This window comes from Caloenas nicobarica, chromosome 31, assembly GCF_036013445.1.
Source record: "Caloenas nicobarica isolate bCalNic1 chromosome 31, bCalNic1.hap1, whole genome shotgun sequence".
NCBI classification, from domain to species: Eukaryota; Metazoa; Chordata; class Aves; order Columbiformes; family Columbidae; genus Caloenas; species Caloenas nicobarica.
The window spans coordinates 1,810,313-1,827,843 of NC_088275.1; the positions used below are offsets into that span (position 1 = coordinate 1,810,313).

Consider the following 17,531-nt stretch of genomic DNA (forward strand, 5'->3'; position numbering starts at 1 on the left):
GGCCCTCCGGAGGCACCGCGCCCCGTGGGGCTGGAGGAACCGGTTCTGAGCTCCGCGCCCAGCGGGACACCCGCCAGCGGCCCAGCCCCGCTCAGGGCCGCCAGCGCCATCGTCTGCCGGGGCTGGGCTGGCCCCGGTGCTCCCCGCACGGCTCTGGGCCTCGGGGTCAAAACCAGACCCGCCCCAGCCGCACCGCAGGACCCATGGGGTCTCCTCAGGCCTTCGACGCCTCCATCCCCGCCCGGGCCAGGCCGCCCTGCGCGGCTCAGTCACCCGCCCGTCCGCTCCTGAAAGCGGGAGCAACCGGGAACCGAACCCGCCACCGGCCCCCGGGCAGAGCCCCCGCTGCCCGCGGCCTGGCCCCGCCCACCCCACCAATGGCCGAAGGGGCGGTGCCTGCGTCAGGGCTGCCCCGCCCAATAGCAGGGGGTGGGTGTGGCGTGCCGGGCTCTGCGCCTGCGCCCTGAGCGCCGCCGCCGCCATTTTGGGCCGGCTCGGCGCTGGGAGGAGGAAGGTGCTGTGGTCGCCGCCGCCGCCATTTTGTCGCGGGAGGTTGAGCGCGGCGGGAGCGGGCGGAGGGCGCCGGAGTCAGCTCCATACCCCGCGCCACCCGCCGGCTCAGCCCCACCGGAGACCTGGCGACCGTCTGCTTCGGTGAGAGCGGGAGGGGTGTGAGGGGAGGGAGCGGTGGGGGAGCTGGGAGGGAGCCCGCAGGGCCCCCCTCGGGCGGTCTCGGGTCCTCTCGCGTCCCCCCGGGCGGTCGCAGGTCCGTCGGTGCCGTTGCGGGGTGCAGTTAAACCCTTAAATAAGGATTAGATTTTACGCTAATTGAAAAAAAAAAAAAAACACCCACAGCAGTCGATCCGCATAGTTTGAACTCTGCACGTTTCGGTGGGATTCGTCACGGCTTGAACCCGAGATCAGGAACAGCTGCGTTTAAATTAAGTCCCTTTCCTGCTCTGCTGCGGCATGTGGTGGGTTCTTCAGAGAACCGCGATCGTGAGCTACTAAAAAAGACAAAGTTACTCCATCCTGAATTTCCGTCCAAGCGGTTGCGATCGTAACGTCGTATGGGAGGATGAGGCTTGAATATTTCTAAAGCATATGGGACTTCTGTAGAGTAATGTTGGAATTTTATTGCCAAATACGCGGTATACGTCAAAAAAAAATTAAAAGGGAGCTGTGGCGGTGTCACCAGGTGCTGGACTAAACCTTTGGGTGCCATTTGAACTGCTGGTAGGCTGGATTTTTGCAGCATTACTCCTGCCACTGGTCAAATTTTCCCTTTCGAAAAAGACAACTGCTTGGTAAGGATGAGTTAGCAAAAGCTGCTAATTTATTAAACCTGCTGCATCATGGAAAACGCGGTAAGAATGCATCAATGGCATACTAGTAATTCGCCCTTTTTCTTGATTCTCTCCGCTAGCGGAGCTGGAACATGGGTTTTTGCACGTTCAAGTAAGCGCAAGGTCTCCGTGCCGTTTGTTAAACCCTGTTCTTGTGTGTTTTGCAGATTCTCTCGATCTGAAGATGGCTGCACAGTCAGCACCGAAGGTTGTGCTAAAGAGCACCACCAAGATGTCTCTGAACGAGCGGTGAGGAAGCCAACAGCAGCTTCAGCTCATAAGAAATTTTTTTTTTTTACTTAATTATTGCTGTCCGGTGTCCAAAAAACCAACGTGGTTTCTGCCCTCTTTTAACCTCACTAAAACAAGCAGATGCCTACGCACCTCTGTCTTAAACAGCAACAAATGTGGTACGCAAGGTTAAAAGGGCGAGCGTTGCGGAGAGGTTTATCCGCGGCGCTTAATGTTAAACTATTCGACACATAAATATGGTGGGATGTGGTAGAACAAAAGAGAGAATCCTCGCACCCTCCCTGTTTTTCTTCCACATGTTTTTTACATTTATCTAGCCGAGGCTGCAGCGCGGTAGCATGTTACCCCCGCTGCGGCGGGCTTGCTGCGTTGTCCGAGGCGGACGCGCCTGGTCCGGCCTGTAAGAGGCACGCAGCAGGTCGTTAAACCAGCCCGAAGGCCCTTTAACACCGTTTTGGGCCTTGTAAGAGGCAAACGCTTTGCTTCATCTCCATCTCTCTCTTTTTCTCGATGCTGATTTTCTTTGATTCCTTCTGTCGAGCGTTGTGGTTTATTTTCCCGTGCCATCGAGCTCTTGGCGGTTCTCCGGTGACAACTAACAGCGACGCTGCGGTTGTGTTTCACTTTCTTACTAATCGCTCTTGGATTAATTGTGGTGTCATCGAGCCAGGGATAAACGGAGCCTTTTTTTTGCGCTGTAGCAAGCGCTGGGGTGAGATCTGGCCTGAAACGCTGCTCAGCTCTCGTTTGTTCAGCTCAGGGGAGACTTGCTGGCCCGTTTCATTTTGGTCAGTCCATATTCCTCATCTGTAAGTGTTTTCTTTTGCAGTTTTATGTAGCGGCAGAAAGCGGATGGGTTGCTGCTAAGGAGCTTTACCATCTCGCTCTGTGTTCCACCCCTGTTAAACACAGGTGATTGTTTATGCCCCAAATAAATTGCCAAATGAGCTGTTTTTATAAGCGAGAACGCTCAGGTGGTGGCATTTCTTCCTGGTCTCTTCTCGGGGTGATGTCTTTTGGAAACCATGGAGTTTTTAAACTGTTTTCTCAGATCTTTGAGGGTTTTGCAGTCAGATTTCAGTTTGCTTCTCTGTTTCTGTGATGTCTTCTCTCATCTGCCATGACCATCTCTGCTTATTGCTTGTTTTCATTCCTTCTGCCATCTCTAAAATCAGTAACCTAAAGCTTTATCGCTTCTCAATTAATATACAACGTCATTTCTGAGTTTCCAGTCCTTGCACACTCGTGGAAAACCCGGAACGCGTCATCACGCATGACGCGACCTAAGTACCGCTCTTTTCGTAAGGTTCATGGGATCTGGAGATCCGATCTTGAGAACCGTGAAATGCCAATAAATGTATGTAATAAAGCTTTCTTTAAACACCCATTTTATTCGACCTTGAAGCTTTACTAACATGCTGAAGAACAAACAGCCGATGCCAGTGAATATTCGGGCTACCATGCAGCAGCAGCAGCAACTGGCCAGTGCCAGAAACAGAAGACTGGCCCAGCAGATGGAGAACAGACCTTCTGTCCAGGCCGCTTTGAAGCTCAAACAGGTGAGAGAAAGGGGTGAGAGCAAAATCCATCCCCAGCAGATGGATTTTTCAGGATATTGTTGGTTTTGAAAAACACAGTCTTGAAAAAAAAAAAAAAATCATCCCATTTTTCACTAAGTAACACTTTGTAACTCACTGGTTAATATTCTCGAGGTGTGGAGGCTTTTTTGTTGATTTGGGGGTTTTTTTTATTGTGCTGGCTGCTCATATCTCCTCTCTATTTTTTCAGAGACATGTTCTCATTCTGGGTTTCTGGATCTGCCGAGTGCTTCACCTCGTAATTTAGCTGCATTTCCAGTCGCTGCAGGTCGTTTCCAGCCCTCGCTGTCCAGTCGGGGCTGGTCACTCCCACCCCAACTCCCCCTCTCTTGCTGCACCCCCTTGATAGCAAGGAACAAATTAATTTTTTGATTGCAAATACTAAAATGCAAGCCTGGATTTAAGGAATAGCGTTGCATTCTCCTTCCGCTAAAGCGTCTTTCTCGTTCTGCCTTTCAGCGATGAGAACTACAAATCACACCATGTTCCTCAAATGGCAAAACATCTGAGCTGATAAATCTTAAAGCTTGCGCTTAAGCGGGAAGGCTGGTAAGATGAGCTTAAAATGGATGCGTGGGGCAGAAATGGAAACGCGTGGGGCAGCGCAGCGAATTCAGACAGCGGCGCAGCACGACTCGACTACAGTGGTAGTTAAATATAATTCTCTACGTTGCCTCGCACACGAGGAGAAAGCCCTGGAAATTTGTTTTTAGCTGAGCTGCTGCACTAAATAGCTGAAATACTTCAGGCTGCCACACACGCTGACATTCGGGGCTCTCTGCTAAAGAGGAATGCAGCTGGTTTTTAAGATCTCTTGAGACGTCTGTTGTAAAAACAGACCATGGTGCCAGTCGGTCTTACAGGGCTGGTAAACAAAAGCTCTGGAAATGGTAATTGAAATGATTTTCTGCTTTAAAAAAAAAATACTAAGGTTTGAAAAGTGGATTTGACAAGTGAAACTGGATTGAGAACATGAAGTCTCTGCTTGCTGGATTGAGGTGCTGCAGGGGAACGGGGAAGAAATAGGTTTTTTGGCTTTGATTTTTATGTTGGGTGTAGGTTTGTTTCCATGGTCTTCTGGGATTAAACCCCAAAAGGGAAGGGGCGTCTTGTGGAAATTTGGCAACCTGGTTTCTGTTGGGTGGCTGTGGAAGTTGTTGCGGCAATTGGATTTTCACAACTGGGCATCGCCCGCAGCTTTTCTGATCCCTGAAAGTCCTCCGAGCTGCTTGTGCCAGCTCGCTGGGTTTATGTTTTACATCCTTGTGTTGCCGTAAACCTGCTGTGTTATTTTTAATGTAAAAAACCTTTATCCCAACGCTGGTTCACACAGTAGCTGGAGCAGACCGAGGTAGCGCGGAAGGGCGAGCGCTTTTAGGCTGTTGCAGTGCAAAGTCCAGCAGCTTATCTTTAAACTCTCGTGGTAAGTGACATAAAGAATTGGATGTGGAACATCCACCCGCTTTCTCATTCCCTTCTGTCAGTGAGGATGGGCTAAAGAGAGAGGCCGACCTTTTAGACCATTGGAAAAGTGAATCATTGTCTAAACTGGGGCAGTAAAAGTTAAAACCTGCAGCTGCAGACGAGACGGGTTTTAGAGGAACCAGCTCAACTGTCTGCAGGCTCGGGTCAAGTAGACCTGGAAGTTTGACAGGCAGTAAATTGAAGCAACTCTTGGAACCTGTATTAAAATACGGCTTTTAAGGCTGCTCCCATCACCTCCTTAACTCCTTGCAGGGTTCAGCAGCGCCTACAGAAGAACAAAAAAAAAAAATCTCCTTTAAAATCTGGATACGCAAAGGTCACTGTTTTGCTGTGGATTCTTTCAGTCTGGTTTTCTTTTTGTGATATGGATGGAAAAGTTGATGCTTTTCCACGCTGTTGCCTTTGTGTGGATGCTTCACCAGGACGGGGCTGTACCAGTAGGGCCACTGGGAATGCCGTTGTGAGGTGTGGCTGCGCAGGTGCCACTTGCTCTGCAGAGGTGAATGAGGCTTGTGCCACAGCACTTGTAGCTGCTTTGGGTTGAACCGAGTAGCAGTGCTAAAAACGGAGAAAAATCGTTCCAAATCTGTGCAAACGCCTCCAGGATCTTTGTTCTCTCTTTGACCTTCCCAAATCGCCCCTCCCAAAGCAGATCGGATTGTCTACCTTTGAAGTTTAATTATACATCCAGGCGAGCTGCAGACCCTCTCTTTTATTTAAAAACCAAAAAAACCGACGCGCAAACCGCGCGTGGCTTCTGTTACCGGCGCCGCTTGCGGCGCGAGCCCGAGATTGCTGCATGACTTTCTCCTTTCTTAAAAATCTATTCCAGAAGAGCTTAAAGCAACGCCTCGGCAAGAGCAACATCCAGGCGCGCTTGGGCCGGCCGGCGGGAGCCCTCGCTCGTGGTGCCATGGGGGGCAGAGGACTCGCTATGGGGCAGAGAGGTTTGCCACGAGGAGCCATGCGCGGCGGCCGGGGCGCGCGAGCTCTGCTACGAGGAGGAATCCCGCTCCGAGGTCAGTACTGCGCCGAGTCTTTTCTCCGCCGCCCTCTTTTTTGACAGCCCGACCGCGGTTCCGCGGCGGAAAACTTGATTTCTTTGACCGGGGTTGGTTCTTTTGAAGGTCAGAGCCTCCTTCGGGGAGGACGAGGGATGTCCCCGAGGATGGGCTTGAGAAGAGGTGGCATTAGAGGTCGCGGTGGCCCTGGAAGAGGCGGCTTAGGCAGAGGTGCCATGGGCCGCGGAGGACTCGGTGGCAGAGGTCAGTACGTGCTCTAAATACACTTGAATTCTTTTTTTCCTGTTGCCGCGGTTTATTGTCACCCTGCGATAAAGTGTGACGGTCTGTCACCAGGCCTCGGATCGCAGGGACAACAGGTCCTCTTCAGCTGGTCCAAGAGAGCGAGACCCTCGTGATCTCCTCCTTTTATAGGGTGTGTGATGTGGACGGGATGGAACACTTGGTCAATTTTAGTCACCCGTTCTGTATGCCTCTCCTTGCAAATATGCCCCACTCACTGATAAAATTTCGCACGTCCTGTAGCAATAAATCTAAACGCGGGGGCTCTTCTGCATTCCGTCGCTTCCGTTATCAGCTCCTGTCTGCAAAAACATGCAGCCAAATTCAGAAAAGTTCTTCTAAGTAACCGCACTTAGGAAAATTCACTAAAAGAGAAACTGGTCTTGTTTTTAACAAAACCAGGACACCTGTTTAAGGCTCGCATGTAGAGGTGCAACCCCAAACCCCTCTTTTTCTTGGCGTGTGGCACAGCGCTAAATGAAGGCTTCCTTTCCTGAAATGTTTTGCCGGTTTTGTGCCTAAAAACACAATCCATGGCATTTTTGGAGATGCCAAAGGGGTTCTGGGGACTCCTCCACGTGTCACTGGGTGATGCTTTGAAGAGCAGTCGAGGCAACGAGTGATTTTTTTTCAGAGTGTTGAGAAAGACTGCACTTTCTCCTTGCACTTTAAGAAATTATATATAGCCTGTATAAACCATTGTACTCTTAATTAGTGAGGGTGGGGAAAATGAGAAAGTCTAAACCCTGGCAAAACGAACTTAAAGTCTGAAACCGAATCAAGTCTTGGGGTAAGTGAACTCTTATTTTCAACAACAAACCGGAGACGTGGTAAAGCGGGAGCGCAAGAGGAAATCCAGGAGACAGCTGTTGATGGTGGTTAATGTTTCAGCCAGATGTTTGGGAATGTCAAATGCTCTTGTTGGCGCAGTGTCTGTAGGAGCCCAAGCGGACGCTTATCAGGAAGCTGCCGATCTCTTGACAGCTCTGGCTTGGAGCTTTAGCTTTATTTTTTAGCCTGACATATACCGATGGTTGTGGGCTCTGGGGTATTTCTGCAAATGTCGGAATTCGGAGCGCTTGTCCATAGGAAGAGTTTGCGGCTGACGGCGTTCCTGACGCCAAAAGCTTCAACCCGTCGCTGAGTCAGGTGGGATGAGAGGCCGCGGTTTTGCTGGCGCAACGCGTTACCGTCTCGTCTCTCCGTCAGGTCGCGGCATGGTGGGCCGGGGACGAGGGGGTTTCGGCAGCCGCGGCAGAGGGAGAGGCCGAGGGAGAGGATCGGCACGCCCTGCCCTGACCAAGGAGCAGCTGGACAACCAGTTAGACGCTTACATGTCTAAAACGAAAGGACACCTGGACGCCGAGCTGGATGCTTATATGGCTCAGACGGACCCGGAGACAAACGACTGAGGGGCGTTCTGAAAGACTCTTCGTTGCAGTTTGTGTGTGATGTCGATGCCCATAAAGCTAAAAAAATGGAAACCCCGATTCGTGCTGGAAGGACCCGCGGGAATAGCGAGTGGCCCCGTTCCACCGAGAGACCCGACTTTAGTGCGTTCCTTTTAGCATTTTGATACTATGTGTTGTATGAAACTTTTTTTTTTTTTGGATTGTTTTTTATATCTTTCCCTCCCTCGGCTGCTCCAGCCGCATCTGCTGTTCCTCGCCAGCCGGTGATGCCGTGTGGCATGTTGGGGACGTGCTCCCCAGCGCCGGGATCGCCTCTTGACGTCCCTCTCGGGCTCCGTGGTCGCGTTTTTGGCATCGGCCGCGTCTCCAAACGCGACCCAAGGGCTGAGTTCACACCCGCGGTTCAGTTTAACCCATCCGAAGCAAAACCAAACCCCTCCGGGCAGGGCGAAGGGGCCGAGTTCAGGCATCACGCTCCTTATAGACACACGAATCGTCGCGTTTCACCCCAAAACTTCCTCCCCGTTGGTTTGCATTCCGTTAATGCTTAGTGCAGAGCGCTTCCCAGGTTGAAAACTCCCTTGCTTTGTTCTTTTTTTTGTTGTTGTTTTTAGATAGTTTGAATTTCTTTTGCATCACGTTTGAACAGATGACGCTGGTGGTTTCTGTATCTGCGAGAAATCAGATGTTGATTTAAGGGAATGGGCGGCAGGATTGTAAGATCACAGCTGGGATGACAAAGTGTGGTAGAACTGTCTCTTTTAAAACACGGGGTCCAAAATTAATCCGTTTGCCAGTCCTTTTACCTTTTGGTGTCACCAAAACTGCGTCCCCCTGCCCGCCTGCGCTCCGGGGGCGGTTGGGAAGGGCTTCGGTCCTCCGCAAGGTTTACTTTCCACCATTCTGTGAACTGTTCCAATGAATTTCTTGTATTTCTGGTTTGTCGTAACAAAAGAGAAATAATTACAAAAGCAACGTCGACTTGGGGTGTTCGGTTTGTTTTTCCTGGGGGACCCTCAGCTGCTGTGAAGTGGGAACCCGGGGTGGGAGCTGTGCCGATCACCTCTGTCCCCAATTCGCTGTCCTTTTGGAACTGAGGGGCCCAGAACTGGTTAAATAACACCTAAAACCAGTGTGTTTTTTGGTATTTTTTTGCTTTTTTTTTTTTTTCATTTTTCTTACAAAATTAAATTAAAGGGCTGCCGGGGGTTAGCGCAGGGGCCCTGGCTCAGCGGGCATGGCGTGCAGCACCTCGTCCAGCAGCTGCAGCGCGCGGTGCAGCTGCACCTCGATCCAGCACGGCGTGTGCTTGATGCTCTGGCGGGGGTAGTCGGGCCCCCAGCCCTTGACAAAGCTCAGCCGCAGGATGCACAAGCGCCGCAGGTCGTCCACGCCGATCCCTGCCGCCGCCGACAGCCCTGCCGGGGGGGAAACCGCAGCCGTGGTGGGTTGGGAATCCCCGTTGGGGGTCCCGTTTCCCCACCCTGGGGGGGGTCTCGCTCACCCACGGCGGGCGCGATGCCGCCCACCGAGCCGGGGCCCGGGATGGTGCCGGCCACGGCGGCAGCTTGAGCGGCAGCCGCCGCCTGGGCCGTGGCTGCTTGTTGGTGCATCTGGCGGTGGCATTGGCGCAGGTCAAACACCTTGGGGGGGAAACAACGCGGGGAGACCCTTGAGCAGGGTGGGGCGGGGGGGGACGTGGACACCCCAGGACCCTCTTTGGCGTGGGGGGTTCTTCATGCTTGGGGTCCGGCTGTTGTGCCTGGGGACTGAGAACCCTTCAACACGAATGTGGGGGTCCCCGTCATTCTTGGGGCCCCCCTCATTCTTGGGGCCCCCCCAGCACAGGAGACCCATTGCCCAGGAACCCCTTTACATGGGCATGGGGGTCCCTCTGTTCTGTCCCCCCCAGCACAGTTGACCCTTTGCTGGGACCCCTTTAATGTGGGCACGGGGGTCGCTCTGCTCTTCCCCCCCCACCCCCCCAAATATGGGTGACCCTTTGCCTGGGACCCCCTTTAACAAGAGCACAGGGGTCCCTCCAAGACCCCCCAGCACCGGTGACCCATGGCCCAAGAACCCCTTTATAGGGGGGAACAGGGGTCCCTCTATTCTGCCCCCCCAAATATGCGTCACCCTTTGCCTGGGTCCCCCTTTAACATGGGCACCGGGGTCCCTCCATCTCCCTCTCGGGGACATGGGGTCCCCCGCTCTGTGCCCCCCGGGGGACACCACACCTTGATGTGCGCTCCGGGGTAGATCTTGTGCACGGCGTCCCCGGGGGCTCTCCCGGCCTCTCGGTCCAGGTAGTAGCTCTGCACGAACACGGCGTGGTCGCTCAGGCACTGCATCCACACGTCGCCCTCGCCCCGGCACTCCAGCTGCACCCCCTTCCCGATGTGCAGCCTGGCCCGCAGCCGCCGTCAGCAAAAATCCCCCCAAATCCCCCGCTTTGCCCCCTAGATCCCCCTTCTGCCCACCTACATCCCTCTGCAACCCCATATGTCTCCCATTTGTCCCCCCACCTGCCTCGTACATCCCTCAGTTACCCCCCTACATCCCCCTTCTGCCCCATACATCCCGTTTGCCCCCTATACCCCCCTGCTGCCCTGTGCATTCCCCATTTAACCCGTGCATTCCCCATCTTCCCCCTATATCACCCCACCTGCCCCATACAACCCCCATTTGCCTCTGTGTCCCCCACCTGCCCCATATATCCCCCATTTTCTCCGTGTCCCCCTTCTGCCCCATATATTCTCCATTTGCCCCCTATAACACCTCACCTGCTCCATATATCCCCCATTTGCCCCCTATGTCTCCAACCTGCCCCACGTATCCCCCGTCTTCTCCCTATGTCCCTCTTCTGCCCCATATACCCCCCTTTACCCCCTATATCACCCCACCTGCCCCATATACCCCCTGTACCCCACTTCTGCCCCATGTACCCCCCGTTTACCCCTATATCACCCCACCTGCCCCATATACCCCACCTCTACCCCCATACTCCCCTTCTGCCCCATATACCCCCCTTTACCCCCCAATACCACCCCACCTGCCCCATATACCCCCCTTTACCCCCATAGTCCCCTCCTGCCCCACACCTCACCCCACACCGCTCCCATCTGCACCCCCCAAACTCCCCCCGGTTTTTCCCCACACGCGTCCCCCCCCGTTCCCCCCCGGCCCACCGGGCTCGCTCGCTGGCGTCGGTGCGGTGCACGTTGGAGAGCTGCCCCAGGCAGAACCGCGCCCCCCCGGAGGGGTCCACGTAACCGTCCACGGTGACCACGGGGCAGCCGGACGGCACCTTGAAGATCTCCCCGACCGGCACGTCCATCTCGAAATAAGCGATGGAGCACCAAAACTCCGGCCCTGGCGGGGAAAAAGGTATCGATGAGGTGGGGGGGTCATGGCACCCACGGCTCAGGGATGATCGAGGCCATAACTGAGGTTGAGAGAGGTTCTGCTGCCCCTCTGCTCTGCCCTGGGGAGGCCGCAGCTGGAATATTGTGTCCAGTTCTGGGCCCCTCAGCTCCAGCAGGACAGGGAACTGTCCAGCGCAGCCACGAAGATGCTGGAGGGAGTGGAGCATCTCCCTGCCGAGGAAAGGCTGAGGAGCTGGGGCTCTGGAGCTGGAGAAGAGGAGACTGAGGGCTGAGCTCATTCATGGGGATCAATATGGAAAGGGGGAGTGTCAGGAGGATGGAGCCAGGCTCTTCTGGGTGACAGCCAGTGACAGGACAAGGGGCAATGGGTGCAAACTGGAACACAGGAGGTTCCGCTTGAATAGGAGAAGAAACTTGTTCGCGGTGAGGGTGCCAGAGCCTGGCCCAGGCTGCCCAGGGAGGTTGTGGAGTCTCCTTCTCTGCAGACATTCCAACCCGCCTGGACACCTTCCTGTGTAACCTCAGCTGGGTGTTCCTGCTCCGGCGGGGGGGTTGCACTGGGTGAGCTTTCGAGGTCCCTTCCAACCCCTGACATTCTGCGATTCTGTGATGATCACCAGGGTGTTAATTGGGGTGGGGGGCGCTTACCGGGGTGGGTGGACACAGGGTGCTGGTATGGCCCGGAGTTACGGTGCGGGTGCCCTGGGGAGGGGGCAGAGACGGTGTCAGTGCAGCGAACCCCACACGGAGACCCCCCCCCACCCCAAACCTCACCCCTAAACCTACAGTAGTGGTTGGGGTGGTGGAGCGGGGGCTGCGGCCCCCCCAGGTTTGGTGCACAGACGGCCGTGCCGGTCCAGCTCGCCGGCGAACCTGCAGCGGGACAGAGGGTGACCGGGGGGTGTCCCCTGCCGAGCCGGGGGGGACGCGGGGGGGACCCCGGTACTCACTGTGGTAGGGGGGCTTGGGGTAGCCGTTCTGCGGGGGGGGCTGCGCCGGGGCGGCCGGGGGCGGCGTGGAGATGTGCAGCAACCCCTCGCCGTGGGGCAGCGAGAGCAGAGAGGCCACTGCGGGGGGGACACGGGGTGAGGGTGCTCAGCCTGACGCCCCCAAACCCTTTCCCAGGGATGGATGAGGTTAACGGGTCTTACCTGGGGGTGGCACGGCCAGCGCGGGGTAGAGGTTCCCAGGGGGGCGCGGGGACTCCGGGAGCTGCGGGGGGGGCAGCGGCTGGCGCTGGGGCTCGGGGGGGGGCGGCCGTGGCGCCCGCTTGGCCCCTCGCTCCCGGCCGGGCGGCACCTCCATCTGCACACAGGCATGGACAAACTCCTCCTTCACCGGGCGCGGGGGGGGCACTGGGGGGGGGGGACACACCGGAGACCATGGGGGGCACGGGGACCCGCTGCGGGGAGGGGGGATGCCCCCCAACAGCCCCGTGTGTGGGGGTCTCACCTGGGCTCTGGATGCTCAGACCTACTGGGGAGAAAACGGGGGGGGGTGTTATGGGTGCTGGTGGCTGGACGGGGCTCCCCCCATTCTGGGGGTGCTGGTGGGGGTGTCCCCCCATTCTGGGGGTGCTGGTGGGGGTGTCCCCTCATTCTGGGGGTGCTGGTGGGGGTGTCCCCTCGTTCTGGGGGTGCTGGTGGGGGTGTCCCCCCATTCTGGGGGTGCTGGTGGGGGTGTCCCCTCCCTGTGGGGCTGGTGGGGGTGTCCCCCACCTTGGGGGTGCTCGTGGGGGTGTACCCTCATTGTAGGGGTGCTTTTGGGGGTGTCCCCCACCTTGGGGGTGCTCGTGGGGGTGTACCCTCATTGTAGGGGTGCTTTTGGGGGTGTCCCCCACCTTGGGGGTGCTGGGCGGGGGGGTTTGGCCATCTCACCGCTGGCGGGGGCCACCACGCGCTCGTAGTGATAGGGGTTGACGCAGACGCTGTCGTGCTTGAGGTCGAAGGCGAACCGGCAGAATTTGACGTGTTTCAGCTCGTTTTTGTGCAGGTCGGGCCAGCGCCAGAGCCGGGCGTAGATGACGTGGGGGAAGCCCTTCCTGCCGGCCACCTGCGGGGGGGGGACACAGGACGGGGGACAAGGGGGTGACAGGGAGTTGGGGTTCGGGGATGCTCCCCCCGCATCCCAACCCTGGCTGCATCCAGCCCCCCCCGCCGGCGCTGGCACGAGACCGGGACCCCGCTGCGGTTTGGGGGCTCCCCCTGCGCCTCCCCGGCTCCAGACATAACAACCCCCCCGCTTTCCCCCCCCTCCCAGGCTGCCAGACAGTGACTCATCAGGGAAAGGGGGGGGCAGAGCCCCCGGGGACGCCAGCGCGGAGAGCGGGGGGGACACGCTGCTGCAGCTGCCCCTGCTCCCCACCCCAGGGATGCCACGTTTTGGGGGGGGGACATGAGCCCAGGCACTGAACTGAGTGCAGCTCCCAGCCCGGAGGTGATGGGGGGTCCCCCTGTGCGCCCCCTTCCCGAGGGGGGTGCCCCCTCTGTGCCCCCTCTACTGCCCGGATGCCTGGGTCCCCCTGCCTGGGGAGGGCTGGGGGGGTGTCAGGGCACCCCAATATCCAGGTACCCGAAGTTTGGGGCGGGCTTGCACAGAGGGGGTCACAGGGCACTTGGACACTCGAGTACCCCCAGTTTGGGGAGGTTTGGGGGATCTTGGTGCACCCCAACGCGCAGTTGTCCAAGGGGGTCATGGGGCACCTGGGTACCCCCAGTTTGGGGAGGTTTGGGGGGTCTTGGTGCACCCCAATGTGCAGTTGTCCAAGGGGGTCATGGGGCACCTGGGTACCCCCAGTTTGGGGAGGTTTGGGGGATCTTGGTGCACCCCAACGCGCAGTTGTCCAAGGGGGTCATGGGGCACCTGGGTACCCCTAGTTTGGGGGGTCTTGGTGCACCCCAACATGCAGCTGCCCAAAGGGGTCATGGGGCACCTGGGTACCCCCAGTTTGGGGGGTCTTGGTGCACCCCAACATGCAGCTGCCCAAGGGGGTCATGGGGCACCTGGGTACCCCCAGTTTGGGGGGTCTTGGTGCACCCCAACATGCAGCTGCCCAAGGGGGTCATGGGGCACCTGGGTCTCCCCAACTCGGGGAGGGTTTTGGGGTCTCGGGAGTTATGAGGCACCTCAACATCCAGCTCCCCCCAGCTCAGGGGTGGGTTTTGGGGTACGCGGGTACCCGATTCCCGTCCCGGTGGGGTTATACCTGGAGCCGCCCGTCCAGGGTGCGCTGGATGGTGACGCACTTGCTGGGGTGGGCGCCGTTGGTGGTGACGGCGGCGATGAGCGAGTCGAGCTCGTCCTTCTTCTCCTTGAGCTTCTTGAGCAGGCTCTCGATGGCGCGCTTGGCGAAGCTCTCGCTGTCCCCGCCCTGCCGGTGGCACATCAGGCTGTGCACGATGCTCGGGACGCCGTCGCTGCTGGCGGGCGCGCCCAGGGACATGGCACCGCGGCCCTGCAAGGCCCGGCACGGCCGTCACCCCGCGGCACCGACCCGCCGGCCGCCCTGCGCCGACACCGGCACTCAAGCACCGGACCCACGGGGCGGTTGGTGCCGTCCCTGTGTGGTACCGGGGATGCGGCAGCGCCCCGAAATGGCTCGTGGCAGGTGAGGGGGGTGCGGGGCAAAGCCGCGATGTCACCCCCAAGCCGGGGGACACCAGGGCGTCCCTGCTCGCAGTGGGGAGAGGCCCAGGGGGGACACTCGGGGTGTCCCCGGAGCGGCAGAGCCGGAGCTGGGATGTGGTGACAGCTCAGCGGTGAGCACGGACGGGGAGGCGTGGAGACAGCGGCTGCGGCACAGCAGTGCCTGGCAGGGAGCACACGCGCGTGAGCAGCGTGCAAGGCTGCGTGTGCAAGGCTGCGTGTGCAAGGCTGTGTGTCTGTGTGTGTGCAAGGCTGCATGTGTGTGCAAGGCTGGGTGTCTGTGTGCAAGGCTGCGTGTGTGTGCAAGCCTGCGTGTGTGTTTGTGTGTGCAAGGCTGCACGTGTGAGTGCAAGGCTGCATGTGCACAAGGCTGTGTTTGTGCATGCTGTGTCTGTGTGCATGCTGTGTCTGTGTGCAAGGCTGCATGCGTGCAAAGCTGCATGTGTGCAAGGCTGCATGTGTGCATGCGTGCAAGGCTGTGTCTGTATGTCCAAGGCTGCGTGTGTGCAAGGCTGTGTGTGTGTGCAAGGCTGCGTGTGTGTGTGCGAGGCTGCGTGTGTGTGTGCGAGGCTGCGTGTGTCTGCAAGGCTGAGTATGTCTGTGTGCAAGGCTGCGCGTGTGTGTGTGTGCGAGGCTGTGCGTGTGTGTTTGTGTGTGCAAGGCTGCACGTGTGAGTGCAAGGCTGCATGTGTGCAAGGCTGTGTTTGTGCATGCTGTGTCTGTGTGCATGCTGTGTCTGTGTGCAAGGCTGCATGCGTGCAAAGCTGCATGTGTGCAAGGCTGCATGTGTGCATGCGTGCAAGGCTGTGTCTGTATGTCCAAGGCTGTGTGTGTGCAAGGCTGCGTGTGTGTGCAAGGCTGGGTGTGTGTGTGCGAGGCTGCGTGTGTGTGTGCGAGGCTGAGTGTGTCTGCGAGGCTGAGTATGTCTGTGTGCAAGGCTGCGCGTGTGTGCACACGCGTGTGTGCAAGGCTGCGTTCGCGCCACGCTCTCCCTGGCCGGCTGACAGGCGCGTTCTCTGCGCTGCCCGGCGCTGGCGCGTTCCAGACTCAGACTAAACAGAGCCCAGCCTGGCGCCGCTCCTTAACCCCTCGCTCGCTGCCACGCTTCTCCCTTTCCTGCCTCCTCTGCCAGGCCGCGCACACGCCAAGAGCCGCCGACACACACGCGTGCCGGGGTCCCGCGAGCGTCCCCCCGCTGCGCTGGGGCCGCGCCGGGGTCTGTGCCCCCGCGGTGCCCGGCTCTGCGGGTGGAAAACCCTGGGGCTGGTGGCAGACACAACAACCCGCGGGACGGGAGCCGTGGCGCCGCGGTCCCCGCTCGCCAGAGCGATGCCGCTGCGTGGGCTCCCCCGGTTTGGGATGAGCCGGATGCCGTCGGCCGTGGAGACACCGATGCCGGAGGGGCCCCGCGGAGCCCGGTGCAGCGGGTACAACCCTGAGCACCCCGCTAGGCAATGGGGTTCACCCCACGGGTGCTCACCCCGGGGACACCGGGAGCTGCCCCGATGCTGGTGACGCCGCCTGCTCGTCCCCGGGGTCCCTGCCAGCCTGGAACACTCTGTCTCAAGGCTCAATTTTGAGGCCAAAGAAGGCGAAAGGGGGTGGCGGGGACTCCCCGTCACCGGGGACTTTGTGGGATCGCCCTTGAAAAGGCAGCTGAGCATCCCGGCGTCAGTCCCGGTCCCCCCAGCTCTGCTGGCTGGACCCCAAGGCTCACGCGCCGAAAGGTCTGAGCTGTCTCCGGTCCCATCCGAAACTCAGCCCGGTTCGGTCTGGGGGAAACTGGGATGAGTGGGGGGCAGAGACGGCCTCCCCCCGGCTCCAGCCCCCCTCGGCCGGGAGCGCTCGCTGTCCCTATGGGCAGAGCGGACCCCAAAAGGCCCCTCCTGCCCCGGCGTCGGAGCGAACCAGAGCGATAAAGAGGCGCCTCAGCGCCCCGCTCCAGACGGAAAGTGACATTTCTGCGTCCGAGCCTTTTGTCCCAGCTGGGGGGATGTGGCTGGGGGGCGTCTCACCAACCTGGCAGGGCTCCTCCTGGGATCGAGGTGTCCCCCCCTCTCCACCCCACGTCGCTGCTGCCATAAAAGACACCCCAAGGTAAGGGCTGGAGGGGGACGAGCAGCGTGGGGTGGGGGGAACCCAGCTCCCACAGCCCCTGCGCGGACGTGGCCCCCGGTCTAATCTCGGCTCCCAGACCACTAACTTTGCACCCCGATAATCCCAAGGGCAGGGACAAAGGGACCGGCGGGGGCCTGGGTGGGGATTTCACTGCTGCGGCTGCTGCCCCAGCCCAGCTCCGGCTCCCCGGGCTGGGGACGCTCCCCGGGTTTGCAGCCTGGGCTCCGCCTGAGGAGCGCGGGGAAGCGGGAGGGATGTTCTGGGAATGCGGGTGCCAGCCCCGTCACCCCCCGGCTCCCGGGACTCGGTGGGGAAGCGGCCCGACCCCGTCCCGAGGGGACTCGCAGGCGGAAAAACGGGTGTTTCGCTGCTCTCGGAGGGGTTACCGGCGGGAGGGGCTGCCCGAGCGGGTTTGGGGGTCCCTGTGTCCCCCCCGCGCCGTCCCCGAGGGGCCGGGGGATGTTGCGGCAGAAGGCGGGGTCGGCAGAGAGGGGCGAGGGGAGCGGACACGAGTGGGGACGCGGGGCGGGGGGTCGCGGGGCTGCATGCACCGGGCTGGGCGCTCACCTCCGGCTCTCCTCACTCGGGGCTCGGCTCCCGCTGCATCTCCTCCGGCTGCCCGTAGCCCTGCCGGTCCCTGCCCGCTCCTGCCGCCGCTTTGCAACTTGTTTGCTTCAATAACAAAAGGCGAAGCCGGGGCGCGTGAGGCGCTGGAGCGCCGCAACCAATCACAGAGGCCGTCACAGGCGACCGTCGCGCCGCCAACCAATAGCGGCCGCGCTTTCACGGCGGAGCGGGGCGGCTGGCGGCCGCCCGGCGCCAGCCCCGGGTTCCCCCCTCCCGGTAGCGGGGCTGTCACGGAGCGGCGAGCGGCGCTTCCCCGGGACTTCCTGGGGGGATTCGAAGCGGGGTGCTCAGTAGGTCAGAGAGATTCTCCTCCTCTCTACCCTGCCCTTGAAAAAAGGGTTTAGTTCAGATACTATCA

At 59.1% G+C, this 17,531-nt stretch overlaps 2 protein-coding genes across 5 annotated transcripts; one reads left to right on the plus strand and one right to left on the minus strand.

Moving 5' to 3' along the window:
* Positions 1-481: 481 nt before the first annotated feature.
* On the plus strand, positions 482-8,378 carry CHTOP (chromatin target of PRMT1). 2 transcript variants are annotated; one of them, XM_065653984.1, is made up of 6 exons: positions 482-654; positions 1,514-1,595; positions 3,004-3,157; positions 5,517-5,700; positions 5,809-5,946; positions 7,195-8,378. In XM_065653984.1, the coding sequence occupies exons 2-6, from the start codon at positions 1,531-1,533 to the stop codon at positions 7,395-7,397; spliced, it is 744 nt and encodes a 247-aa protein (XP_065510056.1). In that variant the 5' UTR covers positions 482-654; positions 1,514-1,530; the 3' UTR covers positions 7,398-8,378. The 2 variants fall into 2 exon arrangements, with proteins under 2 accessions (XP_065510056.1, XP_065510055.1); XM_065653983.1 differs by having other exon boundaries at positions 483-654; positions 5,514-5,700.
* Positions 8,295-17,197, minus strand: LOC136000186 (mothers against decapentaplegic homolog 4-like). Of its 3 annotated transcripts, none has more exons than XM_065653936.1 (12): positions 17,114-17,197; positions 13,989-14,237; positions 12,661-12,835; positions 12,236-12,256; positions 11,935-12,138; positions 11,734-11,850; positions 11,570-11,656; positions 11,432-11,485; positions 10,586-10,769; positions 9,635-9,803; positions 8,902-9,040; positions 8,295-8,815 (listed from the first exon to the last, which is right to left on the minus strand). In XM_065653936.1, the coding sequence occupies exons 2-12, from the start codon at positions 14,223-14,225 to the stop codon at positions 8,607-8,609; spliced, it is 1,596 nt and encodes a 531-aa protein (XP_065510008.1). In that variant the 5' UTR covers positions 14,226-14,237; positions 17,114-17,197; the 3' UTR covers positions 8,295-8,606. The 3 variants fall into 3 exon arrangements, with proteins under 3 accessions (XP_065510008.1, XP_065510007.1, XP_065510009.1); XM_065653935.1 differs by having other exon boundaries at positions 12,236-12,259; XM_065653937.1 differs by having other exon boundaries at positions 8,676-8,815; positions 8,906-9,040; positions 12,236-12,259.
* Positions 17,198-17,531: the final 334 nt, after the last annotated feature.